Source organism: Colobus angolensis, unplaced genomic scaffold (genome assembly GCF_000951035.1).
Source record: "Colobus angolensis palliatus isolate OR3802 unplaced genomic scaffold, Cang.pa_1.0 Scaffold162, whole genome shotgun sequence".
Classification (NCBI taxonomy): Eukaryota; Metazoa; Chordata; class Mammalia; order Primates; family Cercopithecidae; genus Colobus; species Colobus angolensis.
In genome coordinates, this window is record NW_012114733.1 from 3926003 (window position 1) to 3946226 (window position 20224).

General features: G+C 39.4%; 1 protein-coding gene and 1 long non-coding RNA gene across 2 annotated transcripts in view; one reads left to right on the top strand and one right to left on the bottom strand.

Annotated features, from left to right (window-relative positions):
* UHRF2 (ubiquitin-like with PHD and ring finger domains 2, E3 ubiquitin protein ligase) overlaps positions 1-20224 on the bottom strand; it is a 107216-nt gene that overhangs the window by 76776 nt on the left and 10216 nt on the right. The window contains exon 3 of the mRNA XM_011937298.1: positions 9719-9978. Within this exon, the coding sequence (XP_011792688.1) occupies positions 9719-9978 (260 nt within the window). The remainder of the gene's footprint in view (positions 1-9718; positions 9979-20224) is intronic.
* LOC105508439 overlaps positions 1-20224 on the top strand; it is a 33506-nt gene that overhangs the window by 4795 nt on the left and 8487 nt on the right. The gene's annotated exons all lie outside the window — the stretch shown is intronic.

Sequence of the window (20224 nt, forward strand, 5' to 3'; positions counted from 1 at the left end):
TTTTTAAATAGAGATGGGGTTTTGCTATGTTGCCCAAGCTGGCCTCAAACTCCTGGGCTCAAGTGATCCTCCCACCTCAGTTTCTCAAAGTGCTAGGATTTCAGGCGTGAGCCATTGTGCCTGGCCTCAACCCAAATTCTAAATCCAGTGCCTAAACTATATAGCCTGTGACAGAGTCACTGCTCTGTATACTTAATGGCCAGGGTGGTACCTCTTTGAAAAGCAGATTCCTAGGCTGGATGTGGTGGCTCACGCCTGTAATCCCAGCACTTTGGGAGGACGAGGCACATGAATCACCTGAAGTTAGGAGTTCGAGACCAGCCTGGCCAACACAGTGAAATGCTGTCTCTACTAAAAATACAAAAATTAGCCAGGCATGGTGGTACACGCCTATAATCCCAGCTACTCGGGAGGCTAAGGCAGGAGAATCACTTGAACCCTGGAGGGGGAGGTTGCAGTGAGCTGAGATTATGCCATTACAACACTCCAGCCTAGACAACAACAGCAAGACTGTCTAAAAAAAAGAAAAGCAGCAGATTCCTAGACCCACACAATGAGGGGGCAGGGAGAGAGGGTCCCCTCAGGAATCTGTTTCTTAAACACCTTACATGGGTGAAAATGCAGTGTTTTTGACCATCTTTGAAAAACATAAATGTAAAGGGACAATATATAAGTTTGAAGAGGTGAAATCAACTGGTATCTGTAAAGTCCTTTTTCTAAGTACTAAGTGATCCTGTAACACATGAGCAATGAGAAGATCACATACATATCTAACTTCTTCCTCCCTCCTTTTGATTACTATCCACTCAGGACCCTACAAGTCATAGACAGAGGAAATACTCTTAAGCCTTTAGTAAAGACACCAATAACAACCAAGAAGCAATAGAGCAGATAGGTTATTTTACCAGGGTTCTAAAATTCAACAACTCATTCTAGGTCCCTGTACTCAAGATCGACATGACACTTAATTCAAGAAAAATCTACTCTCTCTCCCATCAAAACCTAGAAATAACTACATTTGACACTGTTAAAAACATTTTTGGAACCCTTTTAGGAAAAGATCACTACATCAATATACTCAAGAAAATCAGTTTTGTTACTTCTTAGAAAAACTACTTTCATCTAAAAATACCACTTGATTTTATTCAGAATTGGCTCACTGACTTCTATTTGCAGTAGCCATAATTAAGGCTACTCAAAATCATGTACCACAGACTGAGAATAGCTCCAGAAATCTTAAAGAATGCTGGGAGCAATGACAACGTATTTTAAGACGTTTGCCAGATGAGTTTTTAATTATAGCCTAGCCTAAGTTACCCACAAAATTCTAACTGATGCTGTAACATTTCATTTGATTTCAATCCCATGGTAAAGCCTTGATACTGTATTAAAAGTAGCAGTTGAACCTATTTGGTTTAAGCAACCCTTCTAATACTAAAGAGTATGTGTTCTCCCCCACAGAGAAGTACATACAGGTGTTTATAGACAAGTAAAGAATCTCTCTGGTTTATAGTATCTGTTCTGTGAAAGCATTCTGACTGAGAGACACACATTTTTAAGTTATGTAAACAAACTGACATGCTATAGATAGATGGTGCTCTACAATAGTTTTTTAAAAGCATGCTTCTCTTAAAATGAGAGGTACTATGGCAGAGGAGTTACAAGCATGTGCTTTTTGGAATCTGCCTACGACTTACTAGCTCTCTAACACTGAGCAAGTTACTTCTTTAAACCTCAGTTATTCCCACTTTTCACATAAGAAAATATCGACTTCATTGAGTTTCTACGAGGATTACATGAGATAATCCAGGTGAAGTATTTGTATACTGCTTGGCACACCGTGTTATTTTAATAAGAGAATTACTAGATTAAGCTACTTTAATTTGGGCTTCACTATGAAAAGACTCTTGGCAATCATTTGCCCATAGTTAAAGACTGCAACTTGCCTAGCCGAAGGTAACTGTTCATTCTTAAGATGAGATACAGACATACTAACTTTCATAAGAATTTTCCTTCTTTACGTACACACCTCCTTGTTCAAACTACTAGGTGTTTTCTAGCTTACTTTGATTCTTAAAGAAATCAGCTAGAAGTTATAACCCAAGACCTCTAAATTAGACCACTAAGTTAAATAAACCAATAAAGGAAAAGCAAGTCACTAACAAGCACAGCTTCCTTACACTTACCTTTTTAACTGACCTGTAAGACTGACTAACAGTACATGCTAAATCCTTGGTTTTAAGAGGATGAAGAGAACAGGTGGTAGTGTGGTAACTATGGCCTAAAAATTAAAGCCTAGACCATATCATTATGAACTTCATGCCATGCCAGGCATAGTGGCTCAGGCCTGTACTTTCAGCACTTTGGGAGGCCAAGGTGAAAGGATTGCTTGAGCCTACAGTTCGAGACCAGCCTGGGCAACAAAGTGAGACCCCATCTCTACCAAGAAAAAAAAAATCAAAAATGAACTGGTCAGAGTGGTGTGCACCTGTGGTCCCAGCTACCTGAGGTTGAGGCAGGAGGTTCACTTCAGCCCAGGAAGTTGAGGCTGCAGTGAGCCATGTTTGTGCCACCACATTTCAACCTGGGTGATGGAGCAAGACCCCGTCTCCAAAAAAAAGAAAAAGAAAAAAGAAAAAAAAATTATGCCAATGTTTAGAGAACTTTTGAACTGATTGAAAATTTATGGGTTGATTATGATTATTCTGTAATGAACAGAGACTGAGCTGCTTCATCCACTGGTAACATTTCAAGGAAAAGCATTTTACAATCAGGGAAGAATCTGACATCTCGTTCAATCCCATCTCCCATTCAGGAAGCTTGTCTCAGAAGAACTGAATGGAGGTGGTGGCTCACACCTGTAATACCAGCACTTTGGGAGGCTGAGGTGGGTGGATCACTTGAGGTCGGGAGTTTGAGACCAGCCTGGACAACATGGTGAAACCTTGTCTCTATTAAAAATACCAAAATTAGCCAGACGTGGTGCCAGGCACCTGTAATCTCAGCTACTCAAGAGGCTGAGGCATGAGAATTGCTTGAACCCAGGAGGCAGAGGTTGCAGGGAGCCAAGATTGTGCCACTGCACTCTAGCCTGGGCAACAGAGCAAGAAAAACCTTAGATCTCAGAACAGTCAACTATTACATAGTATTTCCCCTACTCAAGAATTTAACAGACAAATTTCCCCATAAATACATTATGGACATTAATTTCTATGAAAAATTAATACGGGTAAAGACTGTATAGTGGAGAAATGGTCCCTCATTTAAAGTCTCCTACAGATCACTTAGCTTGAATGAAATATAATTTTAGAAAAGACTTAGTTCCAATAATTTTATCTATAAGGAAACAAAATGGAAAAAAAAATAGCTACAAACCACCTAGACATACTAAAGTAAGAATGAATGCTCAGATTCTTCAGGTATTGCGTATCATCTCTGGTCTCTAAAATATATTTAAACTGTCATGTATCAACTACTTTCCCCCACACTGCTATTTGGCAGCAGCTGCCTGATAGTAATGGATAAGGCTGGGTCAAAAGGAATCTATCAATGATTTGTTCGCAAACCGAAGTGTGCATCAGAGTCACTCAAAGGACTTACTAGAACTCATATTGCTCAGCCACCCCCAGGACTGATTCATCATATGTCTGGAGTGAGCCCAAGAATTTGCACTTTTTTTTTTTTTTTTTGGTAGAGACAGGTTCTTACCATGTCACCCAAGCTGGAGTGCAATGGCACAATCTTCACTCACTGCAACCTCCACCTCCTGGGCTCAAGCCATCATCCCACTTCAGCTTCCTGAGTAGCTGGGACTACAGGTGCACACCACCATAGCTGGCTGAGTTTGTTTTGCAGAGACTGGGTTTTGCCATGTTGCCTAGGCTAGTCTCGAACTCCTGGACTCAAGTGATCCACCTACCTTGGCCTCCCAAAGTGCTAGGGTTACAGGTATGAGCCATCACACAGGCCAAAAATGTGCATTTCTAACACGTGATGCTGATGCTCCTGGCCAATGACCATATTTTGAGAATAAATGGACTAAGGCAGGGGTTCTCAACCATGGCTAGACATTACAATCATAGGGAATTATTATCACAGGGAATCACAAGGAATGAAATAGAATCACAGGGAATGATTAGAATCATTAGAACTTTTGAAGACATCAATGCCAGGGAGAGGTAAGGGGGCTCCCTCAGAAGGACTATCTGCAAATTCTCTGGGGAGAGGTCTCACGCACTGATTATTTTGAAAACTTCCTAGACAATGTGTAGCCAGGGTTGAGTACCACTAGTCTAAGTAATTAAAATGAATCTAAACAAAATCCACTGAAAGCAGATGCTTCTTATACACAAAAGCAGGATCAAGATTTTAGCATTTGTCTACTGATAAAGCAGTCAAATGATGAGTACAGATAAAATTTGACAGGATAGCCCAAGTTGTTGACGTACCTATGGTTTAACTCAATAGAAGTTGCGTGTGTGTTTTTTGCTTTAAATCCCAGGCAAAGTCTATAGCAAGTCTTCAGGTCATATTTGCAATTAAGTATTTATATAAACTGTTGACCTCTGAAGGCAACACACAAGTAGGCTACTACCAATTACATGTACCATGTCTGTGCTGAATCACAATATTGCATATTGGTTAACTCTTGGGCTCTGGAATCAGACAATTTAATAGATGTGACCCTTGGCTAATAATGTAATTAATCCTTGGTTTCCCCATACAAGAGTTAATGTAGCTACATTATAGTCATGCTAAAGATTATGTAGCATCTGTGTAAGAAGTTATGCTCAGAGTCTGGCACATAAGACAACATTCTCTAAAATATCATAAGGTATGACACAGATATTAAAAACACTAATGGAATGACTGTCCTTCAAGATCACTACTTCCTTCAGTCAACATCCTGACTCTTCATCAATAGCTTCAGGGTCTCTACTTGCAAGACTGCTGTCAGTTTTGTGAATTCAGATGTTTAGGGCCTTTAAAAATGTTAATCTTAACCTTTAATATCTTAACTACAGAGAGGATAACTGATGGAACATTGAGGAAGCTATAAAACTGAACAGTACACACTTACTAAAATGAAATACGAGAAAATTTGATTTTTCTCCCTTTTTCATATTAACCACTTAATGATTTATAATTGTTTTAACGAAGCTTCATTTCAAAGACTGATAATCTGGTCTAGTAATCTATTAGATATGTAGATTACTATAAAAATAGCTTTTAAACAGCTCCATTTTAACTGACAAACATTATAGCCCAAAAGAATTCTGGAGGCAGGTTTCTTTTATCTCATGTACAATACATCTCCCTGCTTTTGCTAAATGATGGCTTGTTCAAACTACACTGCTACACTCAGAGGTTTGGAGATACAATTGTGTACAGGTTTGCCAAATAATGCTTATCACTCTAGGAAAAAATGAAAAAGTAGTTCTTTGAGAGAAATACCATAATCCAGGTCTTTTAAGCTAAGTATTTAGTTTTACTCTTCACTGTAGTTTTACATTTTGAGTCCTACTCTGAATATGCACCAGGTCCTGATGGTATTGTTTTTAAGGCATGGGAGTTGGAGGACAATATTCCTAGTAGGGAATAGCCTGTCCAGTACAACAGCAGCAACATCTGGTTTGTACTAGGTATCTTACTTCTAATGAAACTAGCTGGGTGTGGTGGCTCACACCTGTAATCCCAGCACTTTGGGAGGCCAAGGTGGGTGGATCACTTGAGTTCAGGAGTTCAAGACCACCTTGGCCAACATGGTGAAACACAGACTCAACTAAAAATACAAACATTAGCCAGGTGTGGTGATGCATGCCTATAATCCTAGCTTCTTGGGAGGCTGAGGCATGAGAATTGCTTGAAACCAGGAGGTAGAGGTTGCAGTGAGCTGAGATCGTACCACTGCACTCCAGCCTGGACCACAGTGCAAGACTCTGTCTCAAAAATAAATAAATAAAATAAAGTAAAAACAGGTTTACAGCATAACTATATGACAACCACATTTTATCGACTCACTAGGAGGTTACTACTCAACAAAAAAATCTGGCCAGGTGCAGTGGCTCATGCCTGTAATCCCAGCACTTTGGGAGGCTGAGGTAGGTGGATCACCTGAGGTCTGGAGTTCAAGACCAGCCTGACCAACAAGGTGAAACCCCATATCTACTAAAGATACAAAAATTAGCCAGGTGTGGTGGCGGGCACCTGTAATGCCAGGTACTCGTGAGGCTGAGGCAGGAGAATCACTTGAACCCACGAGGCAGAGGTTGCAGTGAGCCGAGATCGTGCCACTGCACTCCAGCCTGGGCAACAGAGAGAGACTCTGGCTAAAAAATAATAAAATAAAAAATCTGTTTATTACTACTGTTAGGCTATATACTTCACCAGCTTTCTTCAATGCATCCTCCATTCAAAGAAGAACTTGTTTGATGACTTATTGAAGTCAACATGTACTTCATTCTATTTTGTAATTCATTTTTCTCATTATCACAAAGAATGAAACTTTAACAAGCTTCGTATCACATCCATATCGGCTCATAACGATTCTTTTATCCAGAAGCTTATTTATTTCATACATCTCATATCTTATATAGTCCTTTCCTCTTTTTAAAGAGGTGACATTTACCTGTTACTAAGCTTCTGTTATTTTTCATTTTCCAAGAAAGTTCAGCTATCATATCTTCAAGTTGCCAGCATTGAAACATTTAATTCTATCACGTAAAATTATTGGGGCAGGTAATTTTAGTCTTTTCACATATGTTGGATTTAGATTTCCCTTTACTTAACATTCATTCTAACGGACAAAAAAAGCAGCCAAATAAATGCTAAAGTACTGTGTTTTGTGCTCTAAGATACACCAAAATGAAGTGTAGGGCCTATCCATTTGGATAGTCTTACTTCAAAATCAACTTTACGAGCCCCTAAAACTGTAAAATTTAATAAGCTTTTGTTCACTATTTAAAGTTCCTTATTCTTTGTCTATGTTGTGCCATTCTGCATATTATTATTTGCCAAACAATAACTCTTATTGGCCAAAATCACATTCAAGGTAGTACTTTTCCTAATTATTTCTCTCATTTCCACAACAAAACTCAAGAACTTAAAACATTCTACTTATTTACCTCTTTTGACGCAGCATTTATAAACCCAGAGACCACTTACTATTACACACCAACTTCAACCCCTTTCTACGCCAGCCTCTGTTCAGTTCTGGCCAATCCCGGATCTAAATACTCAGATAATTGTTGGTACTATTACCATCTACCATGTCAAATAAGCAGTGTTGGCAGCTTAGCCACAACCACAATAAGTACTAGAAAAGTAAAGATCAAAGGGATCTACTTTTGATTCGTTTCCAGATATCCTGGAAATCTGAATACTGAAGTCTTTTTATACTGTTTTGTGATATGAAAAATAACCACCATTCTAGGATTTTGAACTTGTACTTGATAAGAATTTGGTAGCATAATATCTTCCATACATATTAATGTATTACTTGATTAGTGGCTTAAGGTCATTTAGTGTGTTTAATACATACTAAATCTGTCCCAACAGTAACTTTCATACTATAATTTTTTAAATGGGTAAAGACAATAGTTTACTGTCAGAATCTAAACCCTCAAGACAAGTTCTTAGTACCACTTCCAACCTAACAGTTTATAGCTGATTTTGGGCCGGTCATGGTGGCTCAGGCCTGTGATCCCAGCATTTTGGGAGACCAAGGTGGGTGGATCACTTGAGGTAAAGAGTTCGAGACCAGCCTGGCCAACATAGTCAAATTCAGTCTCTACTAAAAAATACAAGAATTTGCCGGGTGCGGTGGCTCACGCCTGTAATCCCAGCACTTTGGGAGGCTGAGGTGGGCGGATCACGAGGTCAGGAGATCGAGACCATCCTGGCTAACATGGTGAAACCCCGTCTCTACTAAAAATACAAAAAAAAATTACCCAGGCGTGGTGGCGAGTGCCTGTAGTCCTAGCTACTCGGGAGGCTGAGGCAGGAGAATGGCATGAACCCAGGAAGTGGAGCTTGCAGTGAGCCGAGATTGCGCCACTGCACTCCAGCCTGGGCGACAGAGCGAGACTCCGTCTCAAAAAAAAACCAAAAAAAACAAGAATTAGCCAAGCATGGTAGCAGGCACCTGTAGTCCCCAGCTACTCAGGAGGCTGAGGTAGGAGAATCACTTCAACCCAAAAGGTGGAGGTTGCAGTGAGCCAAGATCGCACCACTGCACTCCAGCCTGGGCAACAGAGCAAGATTCCATCTCTAAATCAATCTATCAATCCTGTTTTCTTGCGGAAGTAGGATTGGGGAGTGACTGATAATCAATATGAGATTTCTTTTTGGGGGGATGCTCTAAAATTAGTTTGTGGTAATATGTCAAAAACAATGAATTATACTCTTTAAACAGGTAAACTGTACATGAACTATCTCAATAAAAAGCTGTTTAAAAAATATTTTGCACTGGGCACAGTGGCTCATGCCTTTAATCCCAGCACTTTGGAAGGCTGATTACTCAAGGAGATCACTTGAGCCCCAGAGTTCAACACCAGCCTGGACACTATAGTGAGACCACATTTCTACAAAAAATCAGCCGGCCAGGTGTGGTGGCTTATGCCTGTAATCCCAGCACTCTGGAAGACTGAGGTGGGAAGATCACCTGAGATCAGGAGTTCGAGACCAGCCTGGCCAACATGGTGAAACCCCATGTCTACTAAAAACACAAAAATTAGCCAGGCGTGGTGGTGCATGCCTGTAATGCTAGCTACTCGGGAGGCTGAGGCAAGAGACTAGCTTGAACCTGGGGAGGCGGAGGTTGCAGTAAGCAGAGATTGCACCACTGTACTTCAGCCTGAGTGACAGAGTGAGACACTGTCTTAAAACTAAACTAAAAAAAAAATTAGCCAAGCATGGTAATACACATGCCTGTATTCTAAGCTACTTGGGAGGCTAAGGTGGGAAGATCGCTTGAGCCCAGGAGGTGGAGACTGCAGTGAGTCATGATCACATTGCTGTACTACAGCATGTGCAACAAAGTGAGATCCTGTCCCCACTCCCCACAACATATATATACAGATGCCACTCTAATGCTATTACACTACATGTTATAAAATAGTTTCCAAAATACTGTTAAAATGCATATCAAAATACGTAATAGAAGCCGGACACAGTGGCTCACCCCTGTAATCCCAGCACTTTGGGAGGTCAAGGGGGGGCGGATCACTTGAGGTCAGGAGTTTGAGACCAGTCTGGCCAACATGGTGAAACCCCGTCTCTACTAAAAATAGAAAAATTAACCAGGCGTGGTGATAGACACCTGTAATCCCAGCTACTCGGGAGGCTGAGGCAGGAGAGTCACTTGAACCCAGGAGGCGCTGTGTTGTAGGAGGTCATTCAGCATTCCAGCTTGGGCGAGAGAGAGAGAGACTCTGTCTCAAAAAAAGACCACCTAATAGAGAAAAAGACAAACAGAAACCCATACACCCTAAATTAAGCCAATATTATGATACTGAAAAATAAACCACTTAAGAACCAGAGACAACAGAGAGCTAAAGGGCCCTTATTTATTAGAGTACAATGACCAAAACCAAAAAGTAACAAATTGAACATAATCTCTAAAGGATTTCTTCAGAAAGACTAAGAGAATCTTGAAATAGAAGGCTTTGTTTCTACAAATGAAAATATGAATAAAGTCCTCAATAGCTTGAGCACTTACTCATCATACTGGATATGGTAAATAACGTCTTCATCAGCAGCAACAGAGTCTGAATTAGACGTAGAGGGTACACTGTCCAATTTATTTGTGTTCTCTTTGGATTTATGCTTTATATTTCCATTAGTCCTTTTACAAGAACTGCCATTCTTCAGTGGAGTTTTGCCACGTGACTGTCCATCAGAAGCTCTAGTAACACTATGTATGTGTGCTTCAAACCAAGCACCAAGGCCGACATCTCTGGCATCCACCAATTCATTTACCTAAAAAAAGTTTAAAATCAGTTAATGAAGCTTAATTTTGTCTACTGCTTCATAAACGTTAATATAACTCAAGTTATTTGTGGGTCATCATGGTAAACAGTATTTGCAGCTACTCATGTAAGATTAGATCAAAACTATTCTTTCTGAATTGTGCTATCTTCAAACTATTGACTAAGATGAAAACTTTCTTCCTGATTTCCTTCAATGAAATAGGTGTTTTCTTTACTCCTTATTGACGTATACACTAGACTTTTGAAAATATAATTCTTACGTGCCTAAGAGTCATTCTTGCAAGTCATCAAGTAAGAATGACACTAATGAAAAGCCAGGACTTTAAACTATTATGACTAATCTGTTCCATTAATTTCTTCATAATCCTAAAGATAACTTACATAATCAGTCCAACCAGAAAACAGTAAAGTATGAAAAACAAAACTTGAAAATGAGAGAATTATGCACAATAAAAAAAAGAGTCTAATGAACACATCTATATGAAATGGTGAAGTTCCATCACTAGTTAGTAACTTACTAGGCAAATACATTTATCTACCACCTCAAAAAACAAAGATAAAATATAAAAATGAACAGGGCTATAACACACAAAATGGATGTAGTCAAGTCAAGTGGCTGATCCAGAACTAACCCATGCAATCTGACAAAAGGAAACAGTATTAAAAGACAGGTGTTATCAGAGAATTAAGAGTTATGAAATGGAAGGTTAAAAAAAAAAATCCTCTCCTTTTTAAACACTGTTTAAAAGATCAGGCCAGGCATGGTGGCTCACACTGCAATCCCAGCACTTTGGGAGGCCGAGGCAGCGGCGGATCACTTGAGGTCAGGAGTTCAAGACCAGCCTGGCCAACATGGTGAAACCCAGTATCTACTAAAAAATACAAAAATTAGCCAGGCATGGTGGAGCATGCTTGTAATCCCAGCTATTCAGAAGGCTGAGGTAGGAGAATCACTTGAATCCGGGAGGTGGAGGCTGCAGTGAGCGGAGTTCGTGCCAGTGCATTCCAGCCTGGGAAACATAGTGTCTCAAAAAGAAAAACAAGAAAAAAAAAAAAAAAAAAGGGCCAGAGCCGTTTCAGGACAATAACCAAGAGAAATTCCTTCAACTTTCTTTTTAAGCCCTTAAAAAGGAAAAAAATGAAATCAACACAAGATCACTATTTCATCAAGTTACCTTTTTCTAGAAGGTAGAAGACACCACTCTTAAGGTGTCTGATAGATGGCATACCTTGTGGGAGAAGTATATACTAAAAGTTAAGTATCAGTATGCCAGATATCATGCAAGTTTCCTTACTCAGGTATGTCTAACCCTAACAAGGTTAAGTCCTGTTTTACAAAATATGGAAACAAAGGCTCTGAGAAATTAACTTCCTTTAGGTTAAAGCTAATGAAATGTAAGGTTAGGATTTGAAGCCATCTTGACTTTGAAGCTTACGTTCTTGCCATTATACCATGAACCTTGATAAATGACAAGACAGGTAAACAGCAACTTCAAAGGAAGTGAGGAACTTAGATGTAAGTTACTGAAAATATAAAAAGGTTTCAAACCACAAACTGACAGAGGATAGAAAGAATACAGACAAAACAAAAACTATCAACTGTCACTACTAGAAGAGGTACATTTGACCAAAGGCAGTGTATGTAATGAACACTGTAGCAATAAAATAGCTTGAAAGACATAAGGTTTGATATTACACAAGAATGAAGAGTTTAGGAAAAAATAAAAACCTAACAGCCAACCAGGCTGGGTATGACAATCAGAGATGGAGCATGTCATACATAACATAAATTAATTCATGTATCAAATAAACATAGGCTCATTTCTCCCATACTAGTCACTGACAAATTTAAAGACATTTAGTCTCTGGTAGGTAACACAGTAAAAACGAAAATAATCAATGTTAAGGTCCATCATACTTGGGAGAATAAACTGAGGTTACTACTCTTGCAGCAAATCAAAATGTAAGTTTCATATATCACTATGAAAATATTGCAAAGAATGCAGCATACAGTTGATACTAAAATGGTAACAGCAAAAATACATTAAGCTGTATCAGCCTTACTAAGGAACATGAGGAGGCACAAATGAAGTACTGAATTTGCCTATCAAATGTAAGATACTAGCACGAAGATCTAATAGCTGGCTACCTTAACATCTAAAAATAAAACTAAAGTTAACAGAAACCTAAATCAACCTCAAAATACTGCCATTGTTTGAACATCAACACATAGAACATATCAACTCACAAAGGTAGGGCATTCTTTGAATATAGTAAACCTAGATTTACAACTGGAAACAAGAATTTTTCTTTTCTTTTCTTTTTTTAAAGACAGGCTATCTGCTGCTCAGGCTGGATGCAGCAGTGTGATCACAGCTCACTGCAGCCTCCTACTCCTGAACTCAAACTCCTGAGCAGGGAGGACTACAGGTATATGCCATCACACCTAGCTAATGTTACTTCTTGTAGAGACAGAGTTTGCTGTGTTGCCCAGGCTGGTTTTGAACTCCTGGCCTCAAGCAATCCTCTTTCCTTGGTTTCTCATAGTGCTGAGATTACATGCATGAGGCACCCTGCCTGGCCAAAAAAATATTATCCTACTAAGTATAGTAAGTATCCTACTAAGTATTGCTGTGAGTAACCACTCACAGAAATGCATATAAACTGGGCGGAGGTAGAAATGCTCTTAAATTCAAAAGTTTCTGCACATTGGATAGACATACTAAGTCAGGCAAAATTTGAATAGGCCAAGATGCATGCAAGATATTAAAGCTGTTTTATAAAGCCTAGATTTTAAAGGCAGTTCAGAGGAAAAATACTTAGGCCTGTGTGATTAATATGAACACAGAAGATCCTGCCATGGTAACTAAGTAATCTAGTACAAATTAAGAACTGAAATAATTAGCTAGAGGAGTAGCAAGGTAGCAGACAAGACGACAAAAGAGGAAAACAGAATTCGCCTATGTGGGAACATCTGAATTGTACTCAAGAGATTTTTATTGATGTAACTGAGTGACAACACGGAGAGGCCAATGCCACTGAAAGAACAATTCCTTACTTCCCAAGAGAAGGAGACATATAGGAAAGCACTAGGTTTGGTCAGGAGGCAGAGGGAACTGGCGAAAATTAGGACCCAGAGCCTTTATTGTGTTTTCCATGGGAAAGGCAAGGCAGAGGAAACAAAATGGCTAGTTTGAATAATGTCAGTGGGCTTTGGATTGTAGGGGTGGTCTGTAGTTGTTTGGTACCTGACCCTGGGTGATCATGGCAGAATATTGGCTCGGTGTTTAAGAGTTAGATAAGGAAGGTAGTTAAGTGCATAGACTCAGGATTAGAGGTTTTGTATATGAAAGGCAGGCTCACTGATCAGCTGTTTACAATCTCCAGGAATAAGCTAGCCCTAGGAAGAAGGGCAGTCTCTCCTCAGCCAGTAAGGCCCCCAAAGATGTCAAAACATCATATACAATTATTTTTAAAAGATTAATATGGGGGGGAAGAGGAGCTGAGCTAAAAAGCTAAAAAAAAGTTTAAGCCAACCACATAATTCTATACTTAAGAGCTGCATTTATTCACATCAAACATATAGCCACATTTAGGGCCAGGCATGGTGGCTCACACCTGTAATCCCAGCACTTTGGGATGCCAAGGCAGGTAGATCACCTGAGGTCAGGAATTCAAGACCAGCCAGGCTAACATGGCGAAACCCTGTCTCTACTAAAAGTACATAATTAGCCAGGTGTGGTGGTGTGCACCTGTAATCCCAGCTACTCAGGAGGTTGATGCGGGACAATCACTTGAACCCAGGAGGTGGAGGTTGCAGTGGGCCAAGACTGTGCCACTACTCCAGGACAAAAAGAGTGAAACTCCATCTCAAAAAAAAAAAAGCCACATTTAGAGAAAAGGTTTCACCTGTCCAAATATCTAATATTTTTAAAAACTAAAGTATGGGAGGCAAGGAGCAATCAACAACAACAACAAAATACCAACAGCGAATATTTGACGGTTTTGCTATATGCTAGGTATCATTTGTTCTGCAGAAAACACTTCAGCTCTGCAGGTAAACCTAGGTTCAAGTTCTTCATCTATCACCTACTAGGTGTAACCATGAACAAGTTACTTAATTTGTTCCAGCATCTTGCAGTGTATTTGAAATAAAAGTGAGAAAATTCACGTAACGTGCCAACCCAGCAAGCATATAGTACACACAAATGAAACAACTGTCTCTTTACTAAGTATATATGCTCAATGTTAAGACTCATTAAAACTCAAAGAGTATAGTCTGGGTGCAGTGGCTCACGCCTGTAATCCCAGCACTTTGGGAGGTCGAGGCAGGTGGAGCATCTGAGGTCAGGAGTTAGAGACCAGTCTGGCCAAAATGGCAAAACCCCCACCTCTACTAAAAAACACAAAAATTAGCCAGGTGTGGATCCCACCACTACACTCCAGCATGAATGATAGTGCAAGACTCTGTCTCAAAAACAAAAACAAAAAACCGCAGAGTATAGTCTTATTACCATACTGTTAGTAAACATTAGCAGTTTACCATTACATACTTTACCTCCTTTAATTATAATACAAAATAATTCCCATTTTCTAATGAGGTCCAGACAAGAAATACATTTGCTCAAGAGAGACACAGGTAAAAAATGTGGGTGTTAAGCTGAGAACACAGGTTCTCCAAATCTGAAAATCGTTCTCTCATTGTACCATCTTCCTTTTTTTTTTTTTTTTTTTTTTTTTTTCTGAGATGAAGTCTTGCTCTGTTGCCCAGGCTGGAGTGCAGTGGCGTGATGCTGGCTCACTGAGACCTCTGCCGCCCAGGTACAAGCAATTCTCCTGCTTCAGCCTCCTGAGTAGCTGGGATTACAGGTATCCACCACCACGGTGGCTAACTTTTTGTATTTTTAGCAGAGATGGAATTTCACCATGTTGGCCAGGCTGGTCTCGAACTCCTGACCTCAAGTGATCTACTTGTCCCCCACCTCCCAAAGTGCTGGGATTACAGGCATGAGCTACCACACTCAGCCCCATCTTTCTTTAATCACAAATTTTAAAATGCTGGGCTGGGTGTGATGGCTCACACTGTAATCCCAGCACTTTGGGAGGAAGTGGCAGGAGGACTGTTTGAACCCAGGAGTTCAAGACCAGCCTGGACAACATAGTGAAACCCTGTCTCTACAAAAAAATTGAAAATTAGCTGGGTATGGTGGCACAGACCTGTAGTCCCAGTTATTCAAGAAGCTGAGGTGGCAGGATGGCTTAAACCCAGAAGGTTGGGGCTGCAGTAAGCTATGATCACGCCACTGCACTCCAGTCGAGTGACAGAATGCGATTGTCTCAAAAAAAAAAAAAAAAAGTAAAAGCAATATGGTTCTATTTACGTTAAGTTCAGAAACCAGAAAATTAGGGATTAGGGTTGCATAAATAAAAGATTAATATGTTGTTAAAGGTTAATATTAATAAGAAAGTTAGTAAAGAACAAAGAAATGATTACCATAGAAGTGTGGGTAGCAGTTACAATTAGGGAAGAGGGAGTTATAATCAGGAGGAGGCAATTGGTAAGTTCCTGGGAGTATTCTTATTCTATTTCATAACTTGGGTGGTGTTTATAGACACTGATCGTACTCTTTGTATTGTCTGATACATTTCATAATCAAAAAGGTTAAACATCGGCCGGGCGCGGTGGCTCAAGCCTGTAATCCCAGCACTTTGGGAGGCCGAGACGGGCGGATCACGAGGTCAGGAGATCGAGACCATTCTGGCTAACATGGTGAAACCCCGTCTCTACTAAAAATACAAAAAATTAGCCGGGCGAGGTGGCGGGCGCCTGTAGTCCCAGCTACTCGGGAGGCTGAGGCAGGAGAATGGCGGGAACCCAGGAGGCGGAGCTTGTAGTGAGCCGAGATCGCGCCACTGAACTCCAGCCTGGGCGACAGAGCAAGACTCTGTCTCAAAAAAAAAAAAAAAAAAAAAAAAAGGTTAAACATCAAGAACTGTGCTATGGACAAAAGAAATAATATACTAAGATATCAATGATAATTCTCCTCTTTCCAGTACTTTCAATTATACAATAAGCATAAGAAAACATGTAAGAAGTTTAACAGTGCCACATGTTCAGCTAAACTGTAAAGGCTTACTGTCATTCTAAACCGTCATCATTTAGGCCAGGATGACAGTCATTTGAAAAGTACGATGTTTCTGGTATCATAAAAAGCTTCCATATACAAAACCCAAAATTAAAACCAACTTAGGTTCGAATGTCCATCTTATTGCAGAAAATTAGTTCCCAATCTAGACCCGGTGTGATTCAATTTATGTTAAATGCACACACAATGTGAATGGATGGACCCAGCCTCTGTACAATCTTTCATAGGCTCTCCATATGTAGTAGTGGTATCTAGTTTCTCACAATAACTATGAAAATATCTGAAACTGGTTAAATATTGCTTAGTTATAAAACAGAGCAAAATAATGATACTGGGTAATAAATAACTTCAGATTAAAATTTCTTTTTTTGAGATGGGGTCTTGCTCTGTCAGCCAGGTAGGAGTGCAGTGGCACGGTCTAAGCTCACTGAAACCTCCGCCTCCTGGGTTCAAATGATTTTCCCGTCTCAGACTCCCAAGTAGCTGGAATTACCAAGCCCAGCTAATTTTTGTATTTTTAGTAGAGACGGAGTTTCGCCATATTGGCCAGGATGGTTGCAAACTCCTGACCTCAGGTGATATGCCTGCCTCAATCTCCCAAAGTGTTGGGATTACAGGCGTGAGCCACTGTGCCTGGCCTAAAATTTCATCTTAACATACAGTTTAAATGTTTACCTATGCCAGTTCTGAATAAAGTTATTTGAAAATTCATCTTTTGTACCTGCTTATCATAACATTCAAAGAATATTTCAGTCAGAAGGAAAAGTCCAAAAAGGTTTGCTCATCCATAAAGCAATTTCAACTACAGAAAGCTCTATATCTATAAAAAAAAAAAAAATATTTCCCAAGTGGCATAACCAAGAATTCAAGACAAAAGCAATAAAACACCCAATTTTTACGTGACTTATAATCAACTTAAAGTTTTTATATATTAACTACTCAGACTTGCACTATGGGAAATAACAAAAAACCCAATGCAAATTTAAAACCAACCAATTTAGGCCAGGCACAGTGGCTCATGCCTGTAATCCCAGCACTCTGGGAGGCCGAGGCAGGTGATCACCTGAAGTCAGGAGTTCAAGACCAGCCTAGCCAATATGGTGAAATCTTGTCTCTACTATAAGTACAAAAATTAGCCAGGTATGGTGGCGGGTACCTACAATCTCAGCTACTCAAGAGGCTGAAGCAGGAGAACTGCTTGAACCCAGGAGGCAGAGGTAGCAGTGAGCTGAGATGGCTCACTGCACTCCAGCCTGGGGGACAGAGTAAGATTCCATCTCAAAAATAAAATAAAAAAATAAAGCAAATCATTTCAAAAGCAGCAGCTTCTAAATGGTTTTCAGTTTAGTCAACAAGCCAGTATGTGATAAAAATTCTGTGAAGGCAGAATACCAATTACAAACATATGCTAGATATCCAACTATTTACGGAATGAACTATCCAGAAATATGTACTTCTATCTGGAAAAAAAAAAAGACATCAGTCAAAATTTCAAATACCTATGACAATTACTAAGGTTCATTCCTCCAAAAGTAAATAAATCTACAGTAGCTTCAACTAAGACTAAACACAGCTCTAAATTTATTACTGTATGAACAGCAGCCTTCTGAGAATTACTAGATTTCAATGTGCTCCTAAATGGGGAAAGGGAGCCTTAATGTAAAATTTACTTCCCAATTTGTATAACCAAGCAGCAGCTGAACTGAAATTTGAAACCAGGTCTCATGGCAAAGCTCAAGTCTTTAACGTCTATACTACACAATAATAGGAAATAGAAGAGATGTCAAATAGAGTTTAAATTCTGTAGTTCACAGCCAAAGCACTAACACCAAAAATAAAAAGCAAAGACCTGCTGAGAGAAGTAATTTCTCATGATGCTCTTCTGAATTAGACTGGGGAGGGAAGAGGAAGGATAGTGGGGTACTGAGAAGTTTGCTAAACAGAAATTTAAGTTGACCTGAACTGCTGAACCTTGATTAATCTCAGATGTGCAGATACATAAACGGGCCCTCCTTTGAAAGCAAATTCATCCTGTCACTGCCAAAACAATCAATTCAAAAGCAGCCGATTCTAAACTCTGGTCAAAGATGAAAAGTAATATTGTAAGCTTAATATACAGACGGTTACGTAAATATTCACAGATGTACATATACATAGGTTAGTACAAATATGTATTATTTTCCTGCTGTCTGTTGAAGGCTCTAAAAGCAATGACACACCAATAGTAAGAAGCATACCTAGAGCCAAGATCTTCGTTTTATTTTTTTAAATTTATTTACTTTGAGACAAAGTCTCAGTCACCCAGGCTGGAAGTGCAGTGGCGCGATCTCGGCTCATCGTAACCTCCACTTCCTGGGTTCAAGAGATTCTTCTGCCTCAGCCTCCCGATAGCTGGGATTACAGGCATGTGCCACAACGCCTGGCTAATTTTTTTTTTTTTGTATTTTTAGTAGAGATGGGGTTTCACCATGTTCGCCAGGCTGATCTCAAACTCCTGACCTGAAGTGATCCACCCTCCTCAGTCTCCCAAAGTCCTGGGATAACAGGCGTGAGCCACCTTGCCCGACCCCTATCATTTGACAATTAAAGGAACCTTGGAGAAATGGTTGATTCTAGGGCTGAAGCAGGAAATATACAAGATATACCTGAAGCATGCTGTAGTGCCAGAAAGTAAGATAATGCTTAAGAAAAACAAAACACCTACAATAATGGAGGATATAGGGGTATGTCAAAGGGACACAGTCATCAAATAAATGAGTTTCTAATGGCCAAAAGTGGAACAATTTGAGCATGAGTCCATACTGATGTAAATGTCTGAATAAATACACCTCCCATGTTGAATAATTTTAAATAATTTTTGTAGAGGGCGTACATTAACTTCCCACTCCTTAAGTGCGGACTGTACAGTAACTTTCTCTTAAACAGTAGAGTATGGAAAGACAGGAAGGGGGTGTGGGGTGAGTTTAATAGTCGAGAAACTTGACAAACACCTCCCCAGCAGATGATTAAGGTTCACATCAGTGTTAATGTTATTACTGATGTAAAACCTAAGTTATACTTAGGAAATAGAATATTGATAGTATGTGCTCTATATACGTGATGAAAACACCTCTGTAGTCTTCCTCCCCAAAGCAAACGCAGACAAGTAAGGAAAACAAATGAATCTTAATGGGGGAGATTTTACAAAACACTTGACCAGAACTCCTCAAAATGGTCACATAATCAGGAAAAAAAAAAAACCCAACCCAAGAAATTGTCACAGTCAATGTCAAAGGAGATTTAAAAACTATATACAGTATAGTATCCTAGTGGGATTCTGGAACAGAAAGAGGACATGAGGTAAAAGCTAAGAAAATAAGGGTCATTAATTTCAACAAATACACCATACTAACTTAAGATGTTAACAGGGAAAACTAGGTGTGCGATATATGGAAACTCTCTCTACTATCTTCAATTTTGCTGTAAATCCAAAACTGTTCTAAAATAAGTTTATTTTAAAAGTAATGACGGAGGTGGCAACACAAATAAAAAAGTAATAATGTAAAAAATGCAGAAAGTACTGGTATTTAAAAGGTGGATGAAATCAGAGTAATATAGAAAAAAATGGCAAGTTGGCTTTCAGTGCTAAAAATTCTGTCTCGTGACCACTACATAGCACTATTTTAATTTACATAAGTCTTAACTTATTCCCAGATTTTACCTTTTTATTGCAATTTTTTTTCCTGTTCTAATTGATGTAGTAATTCCTTGAGCTATCAGTAGCTCAATGTTAACTTTGAAGATAGCCACTTTAGTGATTGCTCATAACTTTCTAAAACATTTTCTCAGCTTTCCCAGGTATCCATAGGCTATAACTTTGCCTTCTCTAATATTTACACTTTATTTTGTTCTCCTGCCTAATTGCATTATCTAGTACTTCCAGAAAGATGTCAAATAAGGAAGCATTAATTGGCTTCCTCATCTGGCTTGTCTTTAAAGGGAATATTCATATAGAATGTGGTTTAAGATATTAACCTATGCTGTCTATTTCTTTTATCAAGAGTTCTTTTTTTTTTTGAGACAGAGTTTCACTCCGTCACCCATGCTGGA